Source organism: Felis catus, chromosome B1, assembly GCF_018350175.1.
Source record: "Felis catus isolate Fca126 chromosome B1, F.catus_Fca126_mat1.0, whole genome shotgun sequence".
NCBI lineage: Eukaryota > Metazoa > Chordata > Mammalia > Carnivora > Felidae > Felis > Felis catus.
Window position 1 is genome coordinate 203,219,530 of NC_058371.1, and position 26,202 is coordinate 203,245,731.

General features: G+C 43.5%; 1 protein-coding gene across 15 annotated transcripts in view; it reads right to left on the bottom strand.

Annotated features, from left to right (window-relative positions):
• Positions 1–26,202, bottom strand: part of GRK4 (G protein-coupled receptor kinase 4) — a 96,380-nt gene that overhangs the window by 34,738 nt on the left and 35,440 nt on the right. For 5 of the 15 annotated variants that reach the window (XM_023253499.2, XM_023253498.2, XM_023253500.2 and 2 more), the window contains 7 exons: positions 25,290–25,402; positions 21,406–21,486; positions 15,237–15,266; positions 14,963–15,066; positions 10,682–10,774; positions 9,409–9,472; positions 5,342–5,482 (listed from right to left, as the gene is read on the bottom strand). In XM_023253499.2, the coding sequence (XP_023109267.1) occupies positions 5,342–5,482; positions 9,409–9,472; positions 10,682–10,774; positions 14,963–15,066; positions 15,237–15,266; positions 21,406–21,486; positions 25,290–25,402 (626 nt within the window). The remainder of the gene's footprint in view (positions 1–5,341; positions 5,483–9,408; positions 9,473–10,681; positions 10,775–14,962; positions 15,067–15,236; positions 15,267–21,405; positions 21,487–25,289; positions 25,403–26,202) is intronic. The other 10 variants (XM_045056933.1, XM_045056928.1, XM_045056926.1 and 7 more) reach the window with 9 other exon arrangements.

Sequence of the window (26,202 nt, forward strand, 5' to 3'; positions counted from 1 at the left end):
ATGAAATAGAGAGTTAAAAAAAAACAATAGAAAAGATCAATGAAACTAAAACTTGGTTCTTTGAAAAAACAAAATCAATAAACTTCTAGCCAGACTTGTCAGTAATAAACAAATACATTAACTTTTTTAAACTCAGAAATGAAAGAGAAGTTACAACTGACACCACAGAAATACAAAGAATCATAAAAGATTAATATGAATAATTACACACCAACGTATTGGACAGCCTAGAAGAAATGGATAAGTTCCCAGAAACCCAACTTTTCAGGACTGAATCACACAAAAATAGAAAATATGAACAGACCAATTACAAGCATTGAAATTGAAGCAGTAATTTAAAAACTCCTATAAAAAACAAAAAGTCCAGGATCACATGGCTTCACAGGTGAATTCTACCAAACATTTAAAGAAGACTTAGTACCTATTCTCAAATTTTTCCAAAAATTGAACAGGAATGAAGATTTCCAAATTCATTTTACAAGGCCAGAATCACCCTGATTCTGATACCAGATAAAAACACCCTGAAACCAGATAAAAACACTACAAAAGAGAGAGAGAGAGAGAGAGAGAGAGAGAGAGAGAGAGAGAAAATTACAGGCCAATAACCCTGATGAACATAGATGTAAAAATCCTCAACAAAATATTACTAAACCAAACTCAACAACACATGAAAAGGATCATACATCACAATCGAGTGGAATTTATTCCAGGGATGCAAGGATGGTTCAATACCCACGAATACATCAAGGTGATACACCACATTAACAAAATGAAGGATAAGTATCATATGATTATCTCAATAGATGCAGAAAAAACATTTGACAAAATTCAATATATATTTATGATTTAAAAAACTCTCAATAAAGTGGGTATAGAAGGAACATACCTTAACATAATAAAGGCCATATATGACAAACCCACAGCTAATACTATACTCTATGATAAAAAGCTGAAAGCTTTTCTTCTAATATCAGGAACAAGACAGAGATACCCACTCTTATCAGTTTTATCAACATAGTACTGGAAGTCCTAGCCATAGCAATTAGGCAAGAAAAAGAAATAAAAGGCACTCAAATTGGAGGAAGTAAAACTCACTATTTGCAGATGACATTATAGTACACATTGAAAACCTTACAGACTTCACCAAAAAGCTATTAGAACTAATCAATGGTATCAGTAACATCAGAGAGTACAAAATTAACATACGGAAACAGGTTGCAGTTTTCTACACTAATAATAAGATATCAGAAACAGAAACTAAGAAAACCATCCCATTTACAGTTTTATCAAAAGAATAAGATACCTAGGAATAAATTTAACCAAGGAGGTGAAAGACCTGTACTCTCAAAACTATAAGGCATTGATGAAACAAACTGAAGACAAAAATAAGTGGAAAGATATTCCATCCTTATGGATTAGAAGAATTAATATTGTTCAAATGCCCACAGTACCCAAAACAATCTACAGATTCAATGCAATCCCTATCAGAATACCAATAGTTCTGGGGTGCTTGTGTGGCTCAGTCAATTAAGCATCTGACTCTCAATCTTGACTCAGGTCATGATCTTATGGTTCATGGGTTTGAGCCCCACTTTGGGCTCTGCACTGACAGCATGAGGCCTGCTTGGGATTCTCTCTCTCTCTCTCTCTCTCTCTCTTTCTCTCTCTCTCTCTCTCTCTCTGTCCCTCTCCCACTCACACACTCACTTGCTCGCTCGCTCTCATTCTCTCTCTCAAAATAAACATTAAAGAAATACCAATAGCTCTTTTCACAGAACTAGAACAAACAATCCTAAAATTTGTATGAAACAACACAAGACTCTGAAAAGGCAAAACAATCTTGAGAAAGAAGAACAAAGCTGGAGGCATCATGCTCCCTGATTTCAAACTATACTGCAAAGCTGTAGTAATCAAAAGAGTATGGTATTGGCATAAAAACAGACACATAGATCAGTGGAATAGAATAGAGAGCCCAGAGATAAACACATGCATATAAGGTCAATTAATTTATGACAAAGGAGGCAAGAATATACAACCAGGAAAAGACAGCCTGTTCAATAAATAGTGTTGGAAAAACTGGACAGCTACATGCAGAAGAATAAAGCTGGCCACTACATTTTACCATACACGAAAATTAACTCAAAATGGATTAAAGATTTGAGGGGTGCCTGGGTGGCTCAGTTGGTTAAGAGTCTGACTCTTGATTTTGGCTCAGGTCATGATCTCAACAGTTCATGGGATCGAGCCCCACATTAGGCTCTGTGCTGACAGCACAGAGCCTGCTTGGGATTCTCTCTCTCCCTCTCTCTCTGCCCTTCCCCTGCTCACATGCATGGGCCCTCTCTCCCTCTCTATCTCCCCCGACCCCCCGTCTCTCTAAAAACTAAATATAAATAAACATTAAAAAAAATAAAATGCTTAAAAATGGATTAAAGACTTGAATGTAAGAACCAAAACCACAGAACCCCTAGAAGAAACCACAGGAAGTAAGCTCTTTGGCATCAGTCTTAGGAATGTTTTTTCAGACCAGTCTCCTGAGTAACAAAAGCTAAAATAAACAATGGGATTATAGTAAACTAAAAAGCTTTTGCACAGCGAAGGAAACCATCAACAAAACAAAAAGGCAACCTACTGAATGGAAGATATTTACAAATCATATATCAGATAAGGAGATAATATCAAAATATATTTTCTAAATTATACAAATATGTTAAAAAAAAAAAAACCTGATGAGAAAATGAGCAGAGAACTTGAACAGATATTTTTGTGGTTTTTTTGTTTATTTATGTTGAGAGAGACAGATACAGTGTGAGCAGGGGAGGGGCAGAGAGAGAGAGAGAGAGAGAGAGAGAGAGAGAGAGAATCCCAAGCAGGCTCTGCACTGCCGACACAGAGCCTGACACAAGGCTCGAACTTATGAAACCATAAGGTCATGACCTGAGCTGAAACTGAGAGTCAGACGCTTAACTGATTGAGCCACGCAGGAACCCCAGATATTTTTCCAAATGTACATACATACATATACATACAGAGGGCTACCAGGCACATAAAAAGATGCTCATCATCACTCACCATTAGGGAAATGCACATCAAAACCACCACGAGATAGCATTTCACACCTATCAGTATGACTAGAATCAAAAAGACAAGAGACAAGGGTTGGTGAAGATGTGCAGAAAAAGGAACCCTTGTACAACTGTTGGTGGAAATGTAAGTTGGTGCAGCCACTGTGCAAAACAGTATGGAGATTCCTCAAAAAATTAAGAATAGAAACACCATGTGATCCAGCAATTCCACTTCTAGGTATTTATCTGGAGAAAATGAAAACACCAATCCAAAGAGGTATCTGCACCCTTCTGTTGACTGTGGCATTAGTTATAATAGCCGAGATATGGAAGCAACCTAAGCAGCCACTGATAGATGACAAATGGATAAAGATGAAGTGATGTGTATACAGGAGAATGAATATTGCTCAGCCATAAGAAAGAATGGAATCTTGCCATTTGCGGCAACGTGGATGGACCTAGAAAGGACAATGCTAAGCAAAACAAGTCAGTCAGAGAAAGACACCACATGGCTTCACCCATATGTGGAATCTAAAAAGCAAAACAGGGGCGCCTGGGTGGCGCAGTCGGTTAAGCGTCCGACTTCAGCCAGGTCACAATCTCGCGGTCTGTGAGTTCGAGCCCCGCGTCGGGCTCTGGGCTGATGGCTCGGAGCCTGGAGCCTGTTTCCGATTCCGTGTCTCCCTCTCTCTCTGCCCCTCGCCCGTTCATGCTCTGTCTCTCTCTGTCCCAAAAATAAAAATAAAAACGTTGAAAAAAAAATTTTTAAAAAGCAAAACACACTCACAACAAAACAAAACGGAAACAACAAAACAGAAACCGACTCCAACACTAAACAGGCTTGTTACAAGAGTAGGGAGGGGTTGGGGGTCAGAAAATAGGTGAAGTGGATTAAGAGGTACTAACTTCCGGTTATACAGCAAATAAGTCAAGGAGATGTACAGCGTAGGGAATACAGTCAATATTTGTAACTTTTTAATAACTTGTAATAACTTTGATATGGTAACTAGGCTTATCACGAGACTCATTTCACAATGTAGAAAAATATCAAATCACTATGATGTGCACTTGAAACTGATAGGATATTATTATGTCAATTATCCTTCAGTGGGGGAAAAAAAGGATGAAGGAAGTTACTTCCAGGTTCCTTGGGAGAGGCCAAGAATATAGAAACTAAAATATTTCATTTTAATAGAATAAACCATAGATACCGTTTATGTTCCTTTCATAAAGCTAGATTATGGATTTCCATGTTTCAAGGTAGTTATACAAATATATTTAAAGAAACTCCCAGAGGAGCTGATTTTATGAAAGATTTTCGTGTCATGGGTGCAGAAGTGACCTATCATACACGGAGACAAGTGTACATGATGGCTGTGCAGGCCCCTGTTCTGGAACATTTGTTCCCTACCACAAATCAGCCAACCTCAGTACTGAGACATGAATGACCGGGACGAAGTAAGTGTAACACTACAAATTCTTTCGTAAAGTACCTTCCTCTCCCCGCTTCAGGCAGACCCTCCTGTTGCCGTAGATGCTACGGGAGATAGGTGATGGGGTGAACAAGTCAGGTTTGGCGATGAAAACCACACCACCTCATGAACAGCCTAGGGCCTGGAAGGGTCCCAAGGTTCACCCTAGCCCCACAAGTCCAATCCTTGCCTGAAACAGTGAAGGTGGAATTTGAGGCTCCATACAGTTGGAATGTGCTGATAGAGGGCCAGTAATACGTTCGCCAGGTGTCAGAAAGAGGCCACTGAGAAGACAAGGACCAGAGGCGGTGCCTTTCAGGACTAGCAGTCAGAGTGGCTGAAAGGCCAGAGGGTACGGCTGTCTGCCCCGCGGGGAGAGGAGGGCCCTCACTGGTTAAGAGCACACTGCTGGGTGTGAGAGGAACCACAGGCCAGGCAGCGGTGGACAGCCACAGATTTACAGCAGGTCGGAAGTTGGAAGTGGGATCCCCACTCATTCATGTTTGTGCCCAGTAAGAAGTGAATTGGAAAGAAGAGGGCTGCCACCAAGACGAAAGAGGCTGTCCCTGGCACGTTCCCAGCTTCCCAGCACATGCTGAGCCTGGAAGCGCGGGCGAGCCCTGGCTGCGGAGTGTTCGAGCCGGGGACGGAGAGTAGGCGAGCCCGGGCTGGAAAGTGGGCGCGCCGCAGGGTGGAGAGTGGGCGCGCCCCAGGGTGGAGAGTGGGCGAGTCCAGCAGCAGGTGCGCTCAGGAAGGTGGGACTCAGGACACCGCGTACAGGGAAGACTAAGGCAAGATACTTACTACAAATCTGCTATTCACTTTTTCCAGCATCCTCTTCTCATTTAGAGCCATTGCTTCACCTTTCCTCCTCTTTATTCTTTTCTTTGCTAGCTTCTTACAGGCGTACATTTTTCCTGTAGCTCGCACTTGACAGGCACAGACCTAGTCCAAAAGAAAAAACCACAAGCTTTGTACGTACCTGACGTCTCTAGGCTGCCAACCACCAACACCACCACCAAACCCTGTCCTGTCCATGTCAATTCCTCCGGCCCAGAGCATGTGATGGGCCAAGGCCACTCCACTCACGGACACGTGAGGGCTTAGAGCGGGCTCCTCCCTCCTCCCCCAGCTTCCTCAGACACAACCCGGTGAGCGGAGCGGGAGGCTGTGCTCCTGGAACTCGGGGGGGGGGGGGGGGAGGCAGTGGTGGGGGCGCGGCTACAAGGGACTCCTCATGTGTGATTGGGGCAGCCACTTGACTCAAGGGTCCTCCTGGGTCTTTCAGTTTTCTTGCAAGAGCAACACCTTTTGAAACTAAATACATTCATCTTTCTTTTCTTTTTATTTTTTTTTAAAAATTTTGTTTTTTCAATGTTTTTTTATTTATTTTTGGGACAGAGAGAGACAGAGCATGAACAGGGGAGGGGCAGAGAGAGAGGGAGACACACAGAATCGGAAACAGGCTCCAGGCTCTGAGCCATCAGCCCAGAGCCCGACGCGGGGCTCGAACTCACAGACCGCGAGATCATGACCTGGCTGAAGTCGGACGCTTAACCGACTGCGCCACCCAGGCGCCCCTCTTTTTAAATGTTTATTTTTGAGAAAGAGGGAGACAGAGCATGAGCAGGGGACAGGCAGAGAGAGAGGGAGAGGCAGAATCCGAAGCAGGCTCCAGGCTCCGAGCCATCAGCACAGAGCCCACAGCAGGGCTCGAACTCACCGACTGTGAGCTCATAACCTGAACCGAAGTCTGACGCTTAACCGACTGAGCCACCCAGGCGCCTATCTTTTTTTTTTTAAGTTCAAGAATATAAAAAAAATAGATTTCAGAGACTTCATAACGTTTAACACATTGATTCTACTTAGTTGTAAAATAATATCTATATACTACTTAACCTTACGTTATGAGAAAATTTCCAAAATTACAAAAGTGGAGAGGAGGGAATAATAAGCTCCCATGTGCCTGACCCCCAGCCTCTGGCTATCAGCTCAGGGTTACCCTGTTTCCTCAGACTCCCACCCCCTATACACACACACACACACACACACACACACACACACCCTCCACACCAACACTCCAAAGACACATACACACACCCCCACCCCACCCCCACTGCAGACACACACACACACCCTCTACACCACACCCACACCCATTCCACACCAGACACACACGCCCACACCACAGACACATACCCACACCCTGTACACACTTACTCCACAACCACACACACACATATACACATGTACACACACCACACACACCTACTGCACACCATAGACACATAGGTGCCCCCAGGCATGTAACACAGGCACATGCTACACATATACAAACACAATTACCTTATAAGCAAATATAAGACACATCATTTTAATCCATCAATAAAATGATTTAATAAAATATAAAGTTCATTGTGGAAAATACAGAAAGTATTAATAAGGACAAAACTCAATAAGGATAAAACTCGTTGAAATTCCAAGATGACTCTCATTCACATTTGCTGTATAGGGTCCTGAGTTTTCCTCAGTTTTGGCAGGGGGAACCGGCCTTATATTATAGAATAGGTAATATTTTATACTGTTTTCATCTTACAGTGGGACTCTCTTCTCATCATTAAATGTTCTCCCAATATATGAATACTCCAAACCTTATATAATCATTAAGACACGGCACACAAACCATGGCATATCTCTCCATCGTTAACTTACGATAATTCTTTTAAGTGAAACTGCCAAGTCAAAGGGAGAGAAGGAAGAGGTAAGCGTGCCAGGCCCTGCACTATGGCTGGAGACGAACACTCATTTGCCGCTCACAACAACCCGGGGAAGCAGGGATCATCTCCCTCTTAAGGGTAAGAAGGGGACGGTGGGCCCAAGATCACACAGCTGGAAGCGATGGAACAGGAACTCCCCTCCAGTCTGCCCGTCTCTCACAGATACGCTCTCTCCACAGCTCTCTGCTGTCTCTACAACCGTGCTCGCAAAGACGCTACCAATTCTCTTTCCCCCGTTCTGCCCCAGAGCCCTACAGATCCATTTTGGAGGACTTCAAGCATAAATGAAAGTACTGTAGTTGACGAGATAAGACCAAAATGTTTGTCCTTTCAAACCCACCGGAAGAAGTATTAGCATTTGGAAAAAGTAAATACACCATTGGAAGCTGGATTTAAATGGCACCGAGGCAGGGCATCTGGGTGCCTCAGTCGGCTGAGTGTCTGACTTGATTTCATCTCAGGTCGTGATCCCAGGGTCATGGGATGGAGCCCCACATCAGCTTGGGATTCTTTCTCTTTCTTCCTTTGCCCCCCCCCTCCTTCTCCTCCTCCTCCTCCTCCTCCTCCTCCTCCTCCTCCTCCTCCTCCTTCTCTCTTTCTCTATCTCAAATAAAAGAGGCACTGAGGCTGTCTGCATTAGGGTCACAGTCTCCCTCTGACAGGTATTCAGAATAGAAACAGATATTCACTCCGCTGAGCTCAGACTTGATGTAACAAATGGCACATTCAGAACAAGTCTGTGAAAAACCACAACGTTTTTTTCATCCACACAATCCTTTGTTTGGAAACACAAGTAAATGTGTTAAAAAGTAATCTATAAATATCATAAATACACCAAGTCTTCCACAACAGTTAAAAGCTGCAAACATGTTATCACTGAGTCCATTTTTAAATGTACACATGGCTACAGTTAGAACTACATTCTGTTGTAAACACAAGATCCATGTGCTTGAAATGCCTTTCCGTCTGTTCTCCGACAAAATCTGAGTTTTATACTTGGAGATCACGAAAGGCAGAATAGCATGAATTAAAGAGAGCAAATTTTCCTGCTCTAGGATGTACGGAAAGATAGAGTGGATTTCTTACAAAATATCTATCCCGAAAGGGTGACAGCAAACATTTTTGGTTGAGATCACTCAAAATACCCTAAAAGGTCTCCAGAACCGTATCAGAGGGTCGGTACCATGGATTCGCCTAACGTAATGGCTACGAGGACCAGTTTCTTACCACGTCCAACTACAGGTCTTACTTGCAGCACAAGGCCTCGAGGCCAGCTTCCTAATTCACGTTAAGGCAATTCTGGTACGTCTGGTTTAGGCTTTCGATTGGAATTTGGGAGTGTGCAGGATTTAAATCACGAGTGGCCAGCGTGACTTGCTTCTGACTAAACACACAGCTCCTGGCTCTGGGCAGTTGTAAATGCCTGAGCTGATTATGACCACTCCAGACCAATAGCGAGGCCATTAACACCTCTTTAAGTTACAGAAACAGAACTGCATGTGATTCTGTGTCCACCTCCCACAATAGTCTCTATCTGGGAGAGCCATTACATTTAGACCATGTCTCATGAATTTGTGGACAGTTTCCTCAGGATTTCCCCAAATTTAGATGTTGTGTAGTATCTTTTGATGTAGGTGTGGGGGGCACATATACACATCCAAACCGAGTTGAGATAAATAAGCCTATTTAATAATATACCCTGTACTAAGTGAGCTTTTAGGCTAGTCCTAAATTATGGAAATAGAGTAACAGAAAGTCCACAATATGGAAACAGAATCATCTTTTCAGTCGGGACAAACTGAGCTTGGACATCGGACAACCAAACACAGGAAAACAGCTTCCATAAGAAACATGAAGTGAAGAAAAAATCACAATGATAGCACATTTCTTTCCACATCTCCGAATTTTTTAAAAGCATGTCGCAAAGCACCTTTTGTTCGAAGTTCAATCTCAACTCACATGGTTGGCTAAAATTATTCCCAAAACACACGGTGAGGAAATAAAGGTATCGGCAAAGTTGAAGCACGTCTTTTCGTTCCCTTGCTGTCTTACTTTTCTAGAAGTATTGCTTATGGTTAGTCACACATTACTTACCTCCCCAAATCCGCCTTTTCCTAGAACTCTGTAATGTCTAAATGTGTCCTTTGTTATTGGTTGCCTAATTAATTAAAAAAACAAAAAGCTTCAGGTCTCACATCACATTGTTATTTTAAAACAGAAAAGCCTACCTAGCTCTTGTCCTGCTTTATTTATGAAAGCATGCTGTTCAAAGCAAGTGCCTGGGGCACGGTGCCTGTGCTCAGGGACTCCGTCCCCTCTGCTGACACAGCTCTCTGCACTAAGAGGCAGATGCGCACGTCAACATTGAAGATTTACCGGATACACTGAAGATACATATGGAACAGTCCCAGTATCCTTGCTAATTAAAGACAGGTCAGCAACTAGTCCACACCATGAAATACTTATGAATCGGGCCGGTCAGAAAGCTGCAGAGGAAAATGATAGATCTACAGTGCACTATCATTTGGGAAAAGAACCTCAGAGGACATGTTCATCCTCAACGTCTCGAAAGAAATGTACATGAAGTAGAACTGGAAATTGAAACAATCAATCAAAGCAACAGTGACACTGGTGGCAGCTAACACTTTTTGAACACTTACTTTGTACACCAAGCACTGCTGAGTATCTTACACACATTTTTCAGGTGGCCTCAGCAGCCCCGTGGGGTAGATTATAGAATTACCTCTATTTTACAGAACAAGGACCCGATGCTCATGAAGGTCAGGTCTTTTGACTGAGCCCACATGGCTTGTACAAAGCTGAGCAGGGCTCAGACCACAAGACTGAACCAGTGTGCACTGGTTTATACTTCTGTGAATCCAGGATACGTTTTATTTTCTAACTACTATACCCACAGGGCTAACTGGCCATTTTATTTTATTCTATTATTTTTTTTTGTTTTGTTTATTTTTGACAGAGAGAGAGAGAGAGAGAGAGAGCAAGTGTGAGCTGGGGAGGGGCAGAGACAGAGGGAGACAGAATCTGAAGCAGGCTCCAGGCTCTGAGCTGTCAGCACAGAGCCCGACGTGGGGCTCGAACCCACCAACCGTGAGATCATGACCTGGGCCAAAGTCGTTTGCTTAACCGACTGAGCCACCCAGGCGTAACTGGCCATTTTAAAAAGACAGAACAGAGTCAACTAAATCAGAAGAAATTATATAACACATATTAATAATTTCTGTATAAAAATACCATATACAGCCCAAGATTTCTAATAGTATTTTGACAGATGGGAAAGTATACATCTATCAGTACACGTTCTGAGAAGTTACTACTTGTTTTTGTCGAATTCTAAATTAGAACATACCTTTCCAGCCACTTCCACTGTAGAAATCGAGAAAAATATGAACTTTCTTGATATTCTTCAAATGGTTCTCCACTTAAATAGTTACGAACAAATCTAGAAAAAGATTTTATATAATTCTATACGTCCGCTGCATTACAGCAGGAAATCAGCTGCGTTCAGTGCAGTCATGAACACTGGATACGGGAAGTCAATCGTTATACACAATTAAATACATTGAGTTTTGCAAGTATAGAATTCCACACTAGTTTCTAATGTTATCACTAAAAATATGAAGGCAAGAATTCAGAAGAAATGAAATTGGTTTACCCTCCCAAAGTCAAGGGTTCTTTTTATGTATATGTACTCAAGGTGTGTGTGTGTGTGTGTGTGTGTGTGTGTGTGTGTGTGTGCATGTGTGTGAGTATGTGCATGTGTGTGTGTGTGTGTGTGTGTGTGTGTGCAGGAGTGCACACGTGTGCATATACCCAAACATGTGTATTTCAGCGGGGAATGTAAACATTTTGTATATAAGATTAGAATGAATATCTAAATGATAATAGTCATATGACAGAAAATGTTAATATGTGACACCACCTTTTTTAAACATTGAAACTAAAGCATCCAATGAATTATTTTATGCTATACACTTCCTGAATTTTTGTGCAATTAGTCATGCTTCTAAAGTTTTATTTACAATTTTATTACAGAAGTAATAATTTTTTTAAAAATTTGAGATAGAGAGAACACAAGTGGGGAGAGGGGCAGAGGGAGAGGGAGAAAGAGAATCTTAAGCAGGCTCCACGCTCGGTGTGGAGCCCTATAGGGGACTCAATCCCACAACCCTTGGAACATTACCTGAGCTAAAACCAAGGGTCGGACACTCACCCAACTGAGCCACCCAGATGCCCCAAAGTAATAAAATTCTTATTTGGAGAGTCAATAAGGGACAGAATGTAGTCTGTCATTTAAAATTGTTTTCAATGTTTATTTATTTTTAAGAGACAGAGTGTGAGCAAGGGAGGGACAGAGAGAGAGGGAGACACAGAATCGGAAGCAGGCTCCAGGCTCCAAGCTGTCAGCACAGAGCCCGACGCGGGGCTTCAAGTTGCAGACCGTGAGACCATGACCTGAGCCGAAGTCAAACACTTAACTGACTGAGCCACCCAGGAGCCCCCATAGTCTGTCATTTAAAACAGCTCGTTAGTCAGTAAGCATCTAGCGACTAGATTGTCAGCAGTGTGCAAGACACTGGAGGGACAATTTTAGATTAGGCGTACCCTGAAGAATCTGGCCACTCAAACAGGGAGACTGGTAAGATAGCGTGCCATTAGGAGAAGAGTGCCACCAGAGTTGTTACAGCCGTGCCTGGCGTGCTCGGAACACCTCTCCTGGGAAAGGAGGTGTAGGGAGACTTTGTGAAGGTGGCGTCTGAGCTGAACAGGAGTCACCCCGAGGAAGGGAGAAGGGAGGGTCTCCCAAGCAAAGGCAGAACTCCGAATGGGAAAAGATCATAGTCGTCATGGAGAATTGCTAGCAGGCCAGTAACTGAAGGGGCTCCAGCATTTTTACTGGTCGTTAGAGTTGAGCAATCAGGGGCGCCTGGGTGGCTCAGTCGGTTGAAGGTCTGACTCTTGACTTCAGCTCAGGTCACGAGCTTACAGTCATGGGATCAAGCCCCACATGGGGCTCCATGCTGAGTGTGGAGCCTGCTTCGGATTCCCTCTCTCTCCGTCTGCCTCTCTCCACGGCTGGCGTGTGTTCTCTCTAAAAGAAAAAATAATCTGAGGAAGCCACTTGATTTCACTTCACTTTGTAAAAGGAGGTTATTCACAAGCTCTTGGACTCATTAGTGTTACAGCACAGTGATTCTCAAAATGGGTTCTGAGGATCTCTGTGGATTCTGAGACCTTGTCAGTCGGGGGCGGGCGGGCGGTTGTTAATAAGGAAACTATACTTGTACTATACTTGTTATAATGCTAAGACATCATGTGCCTTTTAAAAGCTTCATTTTCAGGGGCACCTGGGTGGCTCAGTCAGTTAAGCGTCCAACCTTGGCTCAGGTCATGATCTCACACTTTGTGAGTTCGAGCCCCATATTGGGCTCATTGCTGTCAGCACACAGCGAGCTTCGGATCCTCTGTCCCCCTGTCTCCCTGCCCCTTCCCCACTGGTTCTCTCTCTCTCTCAAAATAAATAAATACACGTGAAAAAAAAAACATCTCATTTCCACAGAGCGTTTTCCAGAAGCATAAGACATAGGATATCATTGCTCTGATGGCTAGGAGAATGCTTGTGTCTTTTTATTTTTAAAAACATAAGCCACATGTACAAAAGTGTTTAATAGTGTAATGGCGTCAGGAGATGGGGAAGTTCGAAACGGCTGCTGTAGACAACCTTAGACCTGAGCGCTGTTCTGGAGGCTATGAAGATCGCCTCCACATTTCCTAGTGTCCCCAACCTGGTCCAGCTCCCTCGGCCTCCCCCTCAGCCTTTAGGTGCAGTCTTTGTGGACACTCTTCTCTTGGTCACAGACTAGGAGAGGGCAGGTCACTGGCAACCTGCCCTACACTTGTGGGAGACTCAACAATGACAGAAACACATCTGGGTCCTAATCCCTGGAACCTGGGACTGTCACCTTACGTGACAACAGGGACTCTGCAAATGAGACTGAGTTAAGGGGCTTGAGAGGGAAAACGATCCTGGATTATCTGGGTGGGCCCTAAATGCCATCACACGTGTCCTTGTAAAAGGGAGACTGAGGGAGATTTGGACACACAGAGTAAGAAAAGGCTATGTGAAGATGGAAGCAGAGAGAAACTTGAGAATGCTGTGCTGCTGGTTTTGAAGGTGGAGTAAGGGGCCATGAGCCAAGAAATGTATTCCTAGAAGCTGGAAAAAAACAAGAAAATGGATTCTCCCCAACATTCTCAAATGGATCAAGGCCCTGCTGACACCTTGATTTCTGCCCAGTGACACTGCTTTCAGACTTCTGGCCTCTAGAACTGCAAGAAAATAAATGTGTGTTGCTTTAGGCCACCAAGATTGTGGCAATTTGTTACAGCAGCAATTGGCAACTAATACCAACGTCTCGGTTACTCCACTAGGTTATAAGCATCCCTAAAATGATGTTGCTCATCATTTTATTCCTGGAAACTAGATCAATGACGGGCACATAGTATGTGCTTAAATAAATGTCTTCCAAAAAATAAGTAATAAGTGAAGACTCTACAGTGTATATTTCCTTAGGGCATGTAAGAATGTAAACTCAAGTCAGCAGCATTTTATTCTGTGTTGTCCTCTACCATAACCTCAACCCAAAGAAGCAAACTATCATGACTTGGAATCCATCTCCCAAAAACTATGTTGAAGTCCTAACCTTGAACCTGTATACTGATCTTACCTGGAAATAGGGTCGTTGCAGATATAATTAGTTAAGATGAGGTCACCCTGGAGTAGGATGGGCCCTAGTCCAATATGACTGGTGCCCTTATTAGAAAAGGAGAAAACACAGGGACAAAAACCCAAGGGAAGAAGGCCACGTGACAGCAGAGATTGAAATGCGGCGGGTGCAGGCCCAAAACATCAGGACTCCTGGCCACCGCCAGAAACAAGAGGAGGTGAGGAAGAGCCCTCTCCTCAAGTCTGCAGAGAGTACGACCCTGCAGAGAGTACGACTTCAGACTTGCAGCTTCCAGAACTGTGAGCATAAAGTTCTGTTGTCCGAAGCCTCCTAAGTTTGTGGGACTTTGTTATGGCAGCCTTGGGAAAAGGACACAGTCCCTGACATAGAGTCGGCACTCAACAAGCACCTGTTGAATGAATGGGTAAGTGATACCCGAATGCTGCCTAACTGTACAAAGGACCAACGTGTCTCAGGCCAGATCACTCCAGAAACCATTCTTTCTTCCTATGTACAGAAGGATGCCAGATTCACTCAAAGTGCTCGGACTTAGAATTTTCCTGTCCACGTTGCAAACATCCAGAGAAAAGAAATTTTCAGCGAGTGCCGAGGTCTTTAAAAAACAACGTTTTATGCCAGTCTTTTCATCCCAGACACAAGCATTTTAGAAGGCCGAGCTGAGGGGCCAGGGGCCCACAAAACCTGTGCACACACTGGCTCTCCACAATGTGACCCATTTCAGTGTGTCATTTACATCTGTGTGATTACCACCCTTCGTTTAGCTCTACCTAGTGACAGTGACCATTTTCTTTTGGAAAGTACTCCAATAAGAACTTGTCTCCTGCAGGGAGGCCCCCTGGGAGCCCCCGTCTCAGTCTGCGTAGGGCCGGACCGGTGCTCACCTGGTGCACTCCTCAAAGACGTCCTTGGAGGGGTTCTCCTTCAGTCTCAACCTACATTCTTTCAAAACACGTGAAGGTATTTCTGGTAAAGGGGCTGCCGATTTCTTAGTACAGAACAAATCAAATGCATAACCATTAGTGCTTTCATAATTTACCAATTGTAAACAGAACGTAAAGCTTACTGCAAAAAAAAAATTATAACATCAAGTGTATGAAATAACAAGCCAAAATGCCACCTTCACCCTGCACCCCAGTCCCGTTTTCCAGAGCTCACTGTGTTGTCCACCTTTTTAGATCTTTCCCTCTGCAAATAAAACCAGAAAGAAAAGCAAGGTTGTCAAGAGGCATCTGTACACCATTTTCACAGCATTATTCACAACATCCAACCTTTCACATTTAAATATGACGTTAGCTGGGCTTTGTATATGACCTTCATCAGGTTGACAAGTTCCATTCCGTTCCTAATTTGTTGAATACGTGCATTAGGAAGGAGTCTTTGGATTTTGTCAAATGGTTTTTCTGCCTCTACTAAGATGATCGTGTGACAGGTTTTGTCCTTTATCAATATGCTCTATTATATTAATTGATTATCAGATGTTGAATCAACTTTGCATTCCTAGAATAAATTTCACTGGGCTTTGGTCACGATTCTTTAAAACTGTGAATCAAATGACTGAATTTTAATATTTGGCAATACTGAAAAGAAAACTAAGAAAAACTAAAAGTGACTGAGAAAAAAGAAAGGCAAGAGTGAATATACACAGTCTTGCCTTACTTTTAGATGCCTTAAGAATTCTGCGTTGCTGGAATTTGAATAAAGGAGTTCCCTTTTCAAGATGCAAAAAAGGATGCTTGTTGTTTTTAAAGAAAAGACAGGAAAAAGAAAATCTACAATAAGGATGTGACCCATTGTTATTTTTACATAAAGCACAAGAATAGTTTCCCCAGTTGATGTTAAGAAAAAAAAAAAGCTTTCAAGTTACACCGTCTTCGGGCTGCGCATGAACACCCCTCACTGAGCCACAGAGAGAGGCACGTGCACCCCTCCGCTCCCCTACTACGTTTGCTACATCCGTCAGGATTCCTTTTTTTTTTTTTTTTTTTTTTTTTCTCAACGTTTTTATTTATTTTTGGGACAGAGAGAGACAGAGCATGAACGGGGGAGGGGCAGAGAGAGAGGGAGACACAGAATCGGAAACAGGCTCCAGGCTCTGAGCCATCAGCCCAGAGCCTGACGCGGGGCTCGAACTCCCGGACCGCGAGATCGTGACCTGGCTGAAGTCGGACGCTTAACCGACTGCGCCACCCAGGCGCCCCAAGGATTCCTTTTAAATTACGTCTTTTGGTGCACCTGGCTGGCTCAGTCAATACAGCATGCAACTCTTGACCTCAGGGTTGTAGATTTGAGCTCCGTGGTGGGGGCAGAGATGACTTAAAAATAAAATCTTTAGAGCATCTGGGAGGCTCACTCAGTTAAGTATCTGACTTCGGCTCAGGTCATGATCTCGGGGTTTGTGAGTGCGAGCCCCACTTAGGGTAAGCCCTGCCTCTCTCTCTCTCTTTCCCCCTCTCTCTCCCATTCTCTCTCTCTCTCTCTCTCTCTCTCTCTCTCTGCCCCTCACTCGCACCCTCTCTCTTTCTCAAAAAATAAAATAAAATATTTTAAAAATAAATACATAAAGTCTTTCTTCTTGACAACCTCCCTTGCTATGTCAGTATTTCTTCAGGAAAGGTAAAGGGAAAAAAAGAGGTAACAAAAAGATAAAAGAACTTGATAGGTGGGAGGGAAAGATGGTGGCAGAGTAGGAGGCCCCTGGGCTTGCCTTGTCCCACGAATACAACTAGATAACTAAAGAAATACCCCAGGAGTCGATCTGAAAACTGGCAGAAAAAAAAATCCGCAACTAGAGAAGAGGCCACATCAAAAAAGATAGAAATGTGGGGATGCGGCTTGGGAGAGAAACAAATCATGGCCATGATGGTGGGGAGGGAGTCGTGAAGAAGGAGGAGAGACAGACCAGCACACAGGGGAGCACATGGGGAAACCGAACCCCAATAGCAATTGGCTTGGAAAGAGACAGGGCCCGAATTTCATGAGTTCTTGCAACCAGCGGGGCTTAAAGCCTGGAGTTTGAAAGGTCAGCCTGCCTGGCTCTGGGACAGCTCAGAGGACATTGGGCTGCTCCTGGAGAAAAGGTAGGCAAACAGCCTGCAGACATACACGAGGAAACAGTGATCTGAAGAGCGCCTGGGGCACACAGTGGGGAGGTTAGTTGCTCATCTGGGAGAGCGGCAGTATTCACAGAGGGACCTCTCTGGGAATAAAGGAACTAGCAGGTGCCATTTCCCTCCCCGGCCCCTCAGCACGAGCACAAAGCCGCCTGCGGGAAACAGTGCAACCCCGACACTCACCACCTAAATTGCTTACACCGGGTCCCCCACCACACATTCCAGAAGAACCACCCTTCCCCAGCCACCTGCGCCTCAGTCCCACGTGGCAGGCCCCCTCCCCCAGAAGACCGGCCCAAACCCATGCCAACACTGGGTCTCCCAACCTGGGAGTTTTCCAGGACCTCTGTTCTGGTGGAGGCAGCAACAGGTCACGTTTCACAAGCACACCAGAGAGCACCTAAAATGCATCAAACACTGCACACAACAGGCGAAGAAAGCCTCTGCAGACAACTGGCCTGAAGGATAAAGTATCTAGGACGTAAGAGCGTGCACACAGCACACACTGGAGACACTCCCGGAAGCGCCAGGGCCTGGGGAACAGGGGACACTGCACTGCAGGGACCTCTTTTTCGTAAGGCCATTACCCTCAAGAACAGGAGGCATAGCTGACTTCCTAACACACAGAAACAGGCACAGAGACATAGACAAAATGAGGAAACAAAACAAGGCCACAGCCAGACGGCCAAGCAAAACAGATAAAAGTAACATGCCTGATGAAGTATTTAAAGCAATGATCGTAAGGATACTCATTGGACTTGATAACCACAAATTGAAAACCACTAATAGATGAGTAAAGAAAAAAATGCAAAGATATCACTAAAGACAAGCAGCAAACTATGAAAGACAGAAAAAACAAGAAAGGGTCAGAGAAAATCTTCAGAAATAACCACAAAACAAGTAATAAAATGGCAATAAATACATATCTATCAGTAATTACTTTGAATGTAAATGGACTAGATGCTCCAATCAAAAGACATAGGGTGACAAAATGGATATAAAGAAATAAACAAGACCCATCTATATGCTGCCTACAAAGGACCGTTTTAGACCTAAAGACACCAGCAGATTGAAAGTGGGGAGAAAGAAAAATATCTATCATGCAAATGGAGGTCAAAAGAAAGCCAGAGTAGCAAAATTTGTATCAGACAAAACAGACTTTAAAACCAAGACTGTAATAGGGGACAAAAAAGGACACTATATAATAATAAAGGGGGCAAACCAATAAGACGATATAATAATCGTAAATATTTATGCGCCCAACCTGAAACACCAGAATACAGAAAATAGTTCATAACAAACACAAGAGATCTATCTAATCAATAATACATCATCAAAGCCACATATGAAAGACCCACAGCTAATATCATCCTCAATGGGGAAACACTGAGAGCTTTCCCCCTGAGGTCAGGAACATGACAGGCATGTCCACTCTCGCCACTGTTGTTTGGCATAGTGCTGGAAGTCTTAGCCTCAGCAATCAAACACAAAGAAATATAAAGCATCCAAATCGGCAGGGAAGAAGTCAAACTTTCACTCCTCACAGATGACCTGATACTCCACATAGAAAACCCGAAAGACTGCTAGATCCATGAATTCAGCAAAGTCACAGGATACAAAATCAATGTGCAGAAATCGGTTGCATTTCTACACACCGATAATGAAGCAGCAGAAAGAGATATCAAGGAATCAATCCCATTTACAATCGCACCAAAAACCATAAGTACCCAGGAATAAACCTACCCAAAGAGGTAAAAGATCTGTACTCTGAAAACTATACAAAGCTTATGAAAAATTGAAGACACAAAGAAATGGAAAAACAATCCATGCTCGTGGACTGGAAGAACAAATATTGTTTAAAATGTTGCAACAATCTACACATTCAATGCAATCCCTATCAAAATAACACCAGCATTCTTCACAGAGCTAGAACAATACTAAAATCAGTATGGAACCACAAAAGACTCCAAATAGTCAAAGTAATGTTGAAAAAGAAAACCAAAGCTGGAGGCATTACAATTCTGGACTTTAAGCTGTGTTACAAAGCTGTAATCATCAGGACGGTATGGTACTTGCACAAAAACAGCACAAAGATCAATGTAATGGAAAAGAGAACCCAGAAATGGACCCACATACATGACCAATTAATCTTTGACAAAGCGGGAAAGAGCATCCGATGGAAAAAAGTCTCTTCAGCAAATGGTGTTGGGAAAACTGGACAACGACACACAGAAGAGTGAACCTGGACCACTTTCTTACACCAGACACAAAAATAAACTCAAAACGGATGAAAGACCTAAATGTGAGACAAGAAATCCATCAAAATCCTACAGGAGAAAACAGGCAGCAACCTCTTTGACCCTGGCCATGGCAACTTCTTATTTGACACATCTCCAGAGGCAAAGGAAGTGAAAGCAAAAATGAACTACTTTTCCAAAGAAGACATCCAGATGGCCAACAGACACATGAAAAGATGCTCAACGTCACTCATCATCAGGGAAATACAAATCAAAACCGCAGTGAGATGCCACCTCACACCTGTCAAAATGCCTAAAATTAACCATTCAGGAAACAACAGATGTTGGCAAGGATGCAGAGAAGGGGGAACCCTTTTGCACTGTTGGTGCAAACGGAAACTGGTGCAGTCACTCTGGAAAATGATATGAAGGTTCCCCCAAAAGTTAAAAATTAATAGGTAGGTAGTTAAAGAACTATCCTACAATCTAGTTATTGCACTACTGGGTATTTACCCAAAGAACACAAGAATACAAGAACACTAATTCAAAGGGATACATGCACCTCTGTGTTTATAGCATCATTATCTACAATAGCCAAACTACGGAGGCACCCGAGTGTCCATCGACTGATGAATGGATAAAGAAGATGTGGTATATGTTGTATACAATGGAATATTACTCAGCCATGAAAAACGAATGACATCTTACTTGCAATGACGTGGATAGAGCTAGAGAATATAATGCTAAGTGAAATTCATCAGAGAAAGACAAATACCATGTGATTTTACTCATATGTGGAATTTAAGAAACAAAAGAGATGAACACGCGGGAGGGGGAAAAAAGAGAGGGAAGCAAACCATAAGAGACTCTTAATGATAGAAAACAAACTGATGGTCACCAGAGGGCAGGTGGGTGGTGGGAGAAATAGATGATGGAGATTAAGGATAACACTCAGGGGGAAAATTAAAACAATGTTTCAATGATTCATTCTATAATCATTGTGAATACAGTTATACAATAATTTCAATGTCAAAATTATTTTTAATGTAAAAAAAAGGTGTATTCCTATTGTCAAAAAAATAATCCTATTCAGTGATTTAAGTTCAAAAATAAAAAATAAACGAGCTCAATGCAACTTCCCATCAATTCCTCCCAATCAGTGACTTGGGGGTATCTTTAAGTACGTGGATGCTGTAGCAGCTGTGTTGGAAAAGAATGATCTAGGAGCCATGGTATTGACGCTGGAGGCTAAGACAAACGCAAGCTTTGGAGTCCAAACCTATCCGGTCCGAACCACACCTCTGCCTCTGCCGATTGTGCGTATATCCCTGTACCCACCTGCTAGTCCACTGGCCTTCTCCCCTTGGACCAGCGAGCTCCCCCTGCTTGATGGCTCCACCATCCTCAGTGAGCCAGGCTCAACAACCGAATATTTTGGATTCAATCTCACTACGCTGTTCTCCAACCCCATCTCTACACGTTTGATGCCTGGCCCTGGCACTTCCCAGCTGTGTAACCTTTGGGAAGTCACTCAACCACTTGGATCTTCAGTCTTCTCATATGAAAATAGACATAATAATGTACCCGACTCAGAGGACTCTTACTTGTTACATGTACATGGCTTAGAGCGGTATACTAAACTGTAAGAACCTACCAAGTCAAAAATCATAAAAACTAAGACTCATTAAAGCTTTTAGGAGAAAAATATTATTTTCAGTCCAAGACAGACACATGAAATTCTCTAATTCTGTATTCTGTCTGAGGATACAGAAACTTTTAAATTCGTTGAATCAACTTTCTAAGAGATTTGTTAATTTCCTCACTGACTCAAAAGAAAATGCATACGAGGAATATTTATAAGAAATTAAAATTTTTAACATACTTGCCATATCTTACCCAACTGAGAAAAAATGGTTATGTACTCTAATTATTTCAGCAAGTATTTACAACTCTGCGCATGTAAAGAAGAAAACGCACCTCAGCAGCACTGAAGAACGTGTCTAAGATGGACAGTCCATAACTTCTGCGGTCTTCGTCATCAGCCACTTCATATTCTGCCTGATGGTAGAGATGAGAACAAAGAAAAATGGTAGTTAAGCTTCGCCGGCTTCACAATGTTTCAAATTCTCTGACATACACAATTCGCTTAGGACCCTACGAACCACAGAGTAGGTCTAACTGATTTGATATCGATCAAGGATCTGCAGCTCTTCTTTGGGAAACTAATGGCAACGAGGGGAGATAACAGTTTTCTTTAAAGGGTGAATAATGCAGTAGAGCAACACATCCAGTAATGCTCTGTCATATTACACTTTCAGCCCTTACATGTGGCCAAGTAAAATAGAATCAAATAAACAGCTTGGGTTGTTCTAGGCAATAGCATTTTAGAAATGCCCAAGAGGCACTTCAGGAGAACCTGAGTGCAGAGCTCCCAGAGAAGTCACATCCCTTCACAGGTGTCAGATGAGGGACCTTTAGAGAGGACACTACCACACAGGCCAGAAAACGGAGGAAAGGTCAAGGCAGAACCTGATCGATATCTAAGCACCTACAAAGGATAGGCAAGGAAGAAGCAGAAGAAAGAGAAGAGAGAAAACCAGAGGAGAAATCATAAAAGCCTGGATAAGAATTTCAAGAAGAAGGTACTCGACAACGTCAACAGACCTGGAGACTCAGGCATGAGGAGGCCTCCGTGCAGCCACCGGGCTCTGCAAGTCGGGGCCTCAGAAGAGCAGTGAAACTAGCCAGATGGGGCCGAAGAGGTTGGCGAGGAAACAAAGACCAAAGGAAGTGCGTCGACTGAACCTCACACTTGCTGCTGCATCCTCCCCAACGCAGGAGCCACGGCCATCAGGCTGACGGCCAGCCAGAGCCAGCTTCACGTTCTGGGCTCAAGGGCACTACTCACCTTGACTGGGAACTAGACACTGTTTACTTAAGGAACCTTCAACGTACATTCTGGATGCTAGATGGCGCGTAATGAGTGGGAGAGAAAGCCCTGTGATTTTGTGACCATCTTTCGACACATCAGCCTGGCAGGCAGCAGTGTCCAGTTATTCCAACACGAATCTAGTCATTGCTGAGCTGGGCTCTGCAGGTGTGATTAAACTCTTTACCAGTGACTTCAAGTAAAGGGTATTATTTTAGATAATCTGGGCGGGACTGATTCAGTCGGCTGAAAGGCACGTTAAGGCCAGAGCTGAGGCTTCCTCAGAGGAGTTCTACCTGAGGACAGCAGCTTCTCTCCTTTTGGAGGGTTCCCTCCCGCCCTACAGATTTCAGACTCTCCTGACCAGACCTCACAGTCACGTAAGCCAATTCCTCGCAATAAATCTCTTAATAAATATCTCCTCTGGGCTCTGTTTCTCTCACTGAACACTGATTGACACAGAGGCCCTTAATTCAGTCAACAAACACGGAGCAGAGAAGAGAGCGAACGGCCATGCCAGGCGCCAGGAGGCAGAGAGATCAGACGCCATGTCTGCACTCCAGAAGCTCCAAGGACCTGTAACCGCCTCCCACAAGGGCGGTTCCAGGAGCAAGTGCCCCACACACGGCCTCATCAGGTGTTATCATCGCCCCACACAGCTAGCACCAAAACCAGACCAGAGCAGAACCTGTCACGCCAGTCCACTGGCGGTCCCCAGTCTCGTAACACCGCCAGGAGGCCCAAACCTGAACCAGCTTTAGCAAAGCAGCTTAGCCATTTTGAAATAAAGAAGAATCATAGGTCCTTAAATTCTTAAACTACAGCAGCTTGGCAAATATAAGCCAATGCACGAAGACATATCCACACTCTACTCCTGGACAAGGGTAAGGCGTGCCCCACCACACCAAGCTCTGGCCGGAAAAAAAAGTCACCTGCCTTCAAAGTCCTGTCTTATTCTAGTAAAGGTGCCAGGAAGGAATGGGCTGCAGGAGCTCCAGGGAGAATAGGTAAGAGTCTCACACGTTTTTCCGAAAGAATTCAGGTGTACTCCGTTCTATTGTGCTTTGCTTTATTGCACTTCACAAATAATGTGTTGTGGTTTTTTGTTTGTTTTTGTTTTTTGGGTTTGTTTTGTTTTGTTTTGTTTTACAAATTGAAGGTTTGTAACGACCCTGCAACTGCAAATGTTGGTGTCATTTTTCCAACATCACTTGCTCATGTCATGTCTCTGTGTCATATTTGGAAACGTCTGCTATATTTCAAACTTCTTCATCATCATTATGCTTATTATGGTGATCTGTGATCAGTGCTCTTTGATGTCACTTGTAACTGTTTGGGGGCGACATGAACTGCACTCACATGAGGCTTGATAAATGCGGTGCGTGTTCTTACTGCTCCACGGACCGGTCGTTCCCTCTCTCTCCCTCTCTTTCCTGGGACACAGCAGTATTGAAATTAGGCCAATTAATAACACTACAATGGCTTCTAAGTGTTCAAGCAAAAGAAGAGCCAATCAATGTGGCAAACTTGTGTTTTGTCTTATTGTGAGACACAGCCACAGACACCCCAAGTCAGCAACGCCCACCATGGTCAGTCAGCAGCCATGGACACCAAAGCGAGACCCTCCACCAGCAAAAAGATGACAGCTTGCTGAAAGGTCAGATGACAGTTAGCATTTTTAGCAGCAGAGTATTTTTTAATTAAGGTATATACATTTTTTTTTTTAGAATAATGTTATTGTACAGTTGATAGATTACAGTATAGTGTGGACATAACTTTTTTTTTTAATGTTTATTTGTTTTTTTGAGAGAGAGTGACAGAGGATCTGAAGCTGGCTCCAGGCTCTGTGGTGACAGCAGAAAACCCGATGCGGGGCTTGAACCCACCAACCATAGGATCATGACCTGAGCCAAAGTCAGGACACTTAACCGACTGAGCCACCCAGGTGCCCCTAGACATAACTTTTATATGCAACGGGAAACAGAAAAGTTCATTTGATTCACTTCATTGCGATATTCACTTGTAGGGAATAAGTTTAAGAATTCCCTGAGTTTGCACCAATGGGTTAACAGGACTTAGGGCGGGAAGCCACCACAGGGCAAAAGCGCCCCCCGTGTAGAACAAAGCATGGAGCGGAAAGCCGCTTCCACAGGACGAAAGCGTCCGAGAACGGGTAGAAGTGGAAAGCCCCACAGCAGGGTGAAAATGTCCAGAGCTAATTAGCAAGAAAAATGCCTTGTCAACCCTGAGGTAGCAGGCTCTGACACTGCCCCTAGATAATTTAAGATAAACAGACACGGTGCCTGGTGCCTGCAGTAAACAGCCGTCTGCTCGGTGCCAGGACTTTGATTTGTGTTGACCCTAACCCCTAACACTGCATACCTTTGAAACCCCCTTCCTCTCACACACGAGTTAATGATCACTGTTTTATTGTCTCTTTCTGCATGTCCATCACATTTGTAAGCCTTCTGATCCTAGTAAATACGGAGCAAGGACCCTTACTCTGGGCTCTTGTCTCCTCTCCAACATTAGCCTCTCTCGTGTTTAATTCTGCATCCACTCTCTTGCTGGACAAGAGAGAACTCCAGACTCAAAGTCTGCAACATTCGCTTCACTGACATGGTCTGGAACTGGACCTGACCCGCAATATCTCCAAGTGTGCCTGCACTGACCATATGTTAGAAGGAAGGTCACCTGCTTCCAGACCCCAGCTGGCCCCAGACAACTGAAACCCGGAAGGCAAAACTGCAGACAAGAGGGAATATTATATAGGGACTTCCATACCAAGGTAACATGACACCAAGAAACTAGTTTATCCCCTCTTACCATCATTGCCAAGGTCTACTTAACTTAGATCAAAGTTTTTAGATCGAGTCTCTTAATTTTCAAAAGCACAAGACTGGGTGGTTCAACACTGAGATAAATTGCTCACCACTACGTCTAGGAATTTGATGTATGTCTTTAGATCATGTCTTGTATCACAGAATTGCCTGAAGAGAAGTCTTCCTATTGGCTGCTTGTCACAAAGGCTGTTATAATCCTTTTCTGGGTGGAGAAAGGGGATAAGAAATGAACAAATATATCCATTACAATCCAGAAAGTGATTTTCTGAGCCTGCCATTTTCACCTGATAAAATAAAATCAATAATAGTATTTGCAGTATTTTTTTTTAACTACTGGTTTGTTTACTAATCTAGACTGGGTTATCATGAATATTTATAATCCCTCCACAGAGCAAAAGGTAGCTGGAAGAATTGATAGAAGTGTGTGAAGCAAACTGGAAATGTCCCTGCTCCCCTTCAAAAGGATTTATGTAGGGGAGCAGTATTCCCTGGGGAACTGAGCAGTCAAGATCACAGTGAAGGAAAAAGGGGGCAAGAAAGAGACCTGGCCCCGTCCTTGTACAGGCCTACCCCCCCCCCCAGTGTGTTTGGGACAAATTGTATGTGGTGAAATACATGACAGGATGTACTAAATTACATTTTTTAAAATTCTTTGCCATTTTGCTACCATTTTACACTTTTACAAGTTACAAACATTATATATTCTTAATTATTTTTTTTAAAGACACACACTGAGATTTTATTTTATTTTAGAGAGAGAGAGTGAGTATGTGCATAAGTGGGGGGGGGGGGCGGTTAGAGGGAGAGAGAGAGAATCTTAAGCAGGCTCTATGCCCAGTGCAGACTCCTACTCTGGGCTCGATCTCACAACCATGAGATCATGACCTGAGCTGAAATCAAGAGTCAGACACTGAACCAACTGAACCATGCAGGTGCCCCTCTGCTTAATTGTTTTTCAATTGTTTTTTTTTTTCTTTTCAGTGGGATAATATGTTATATACC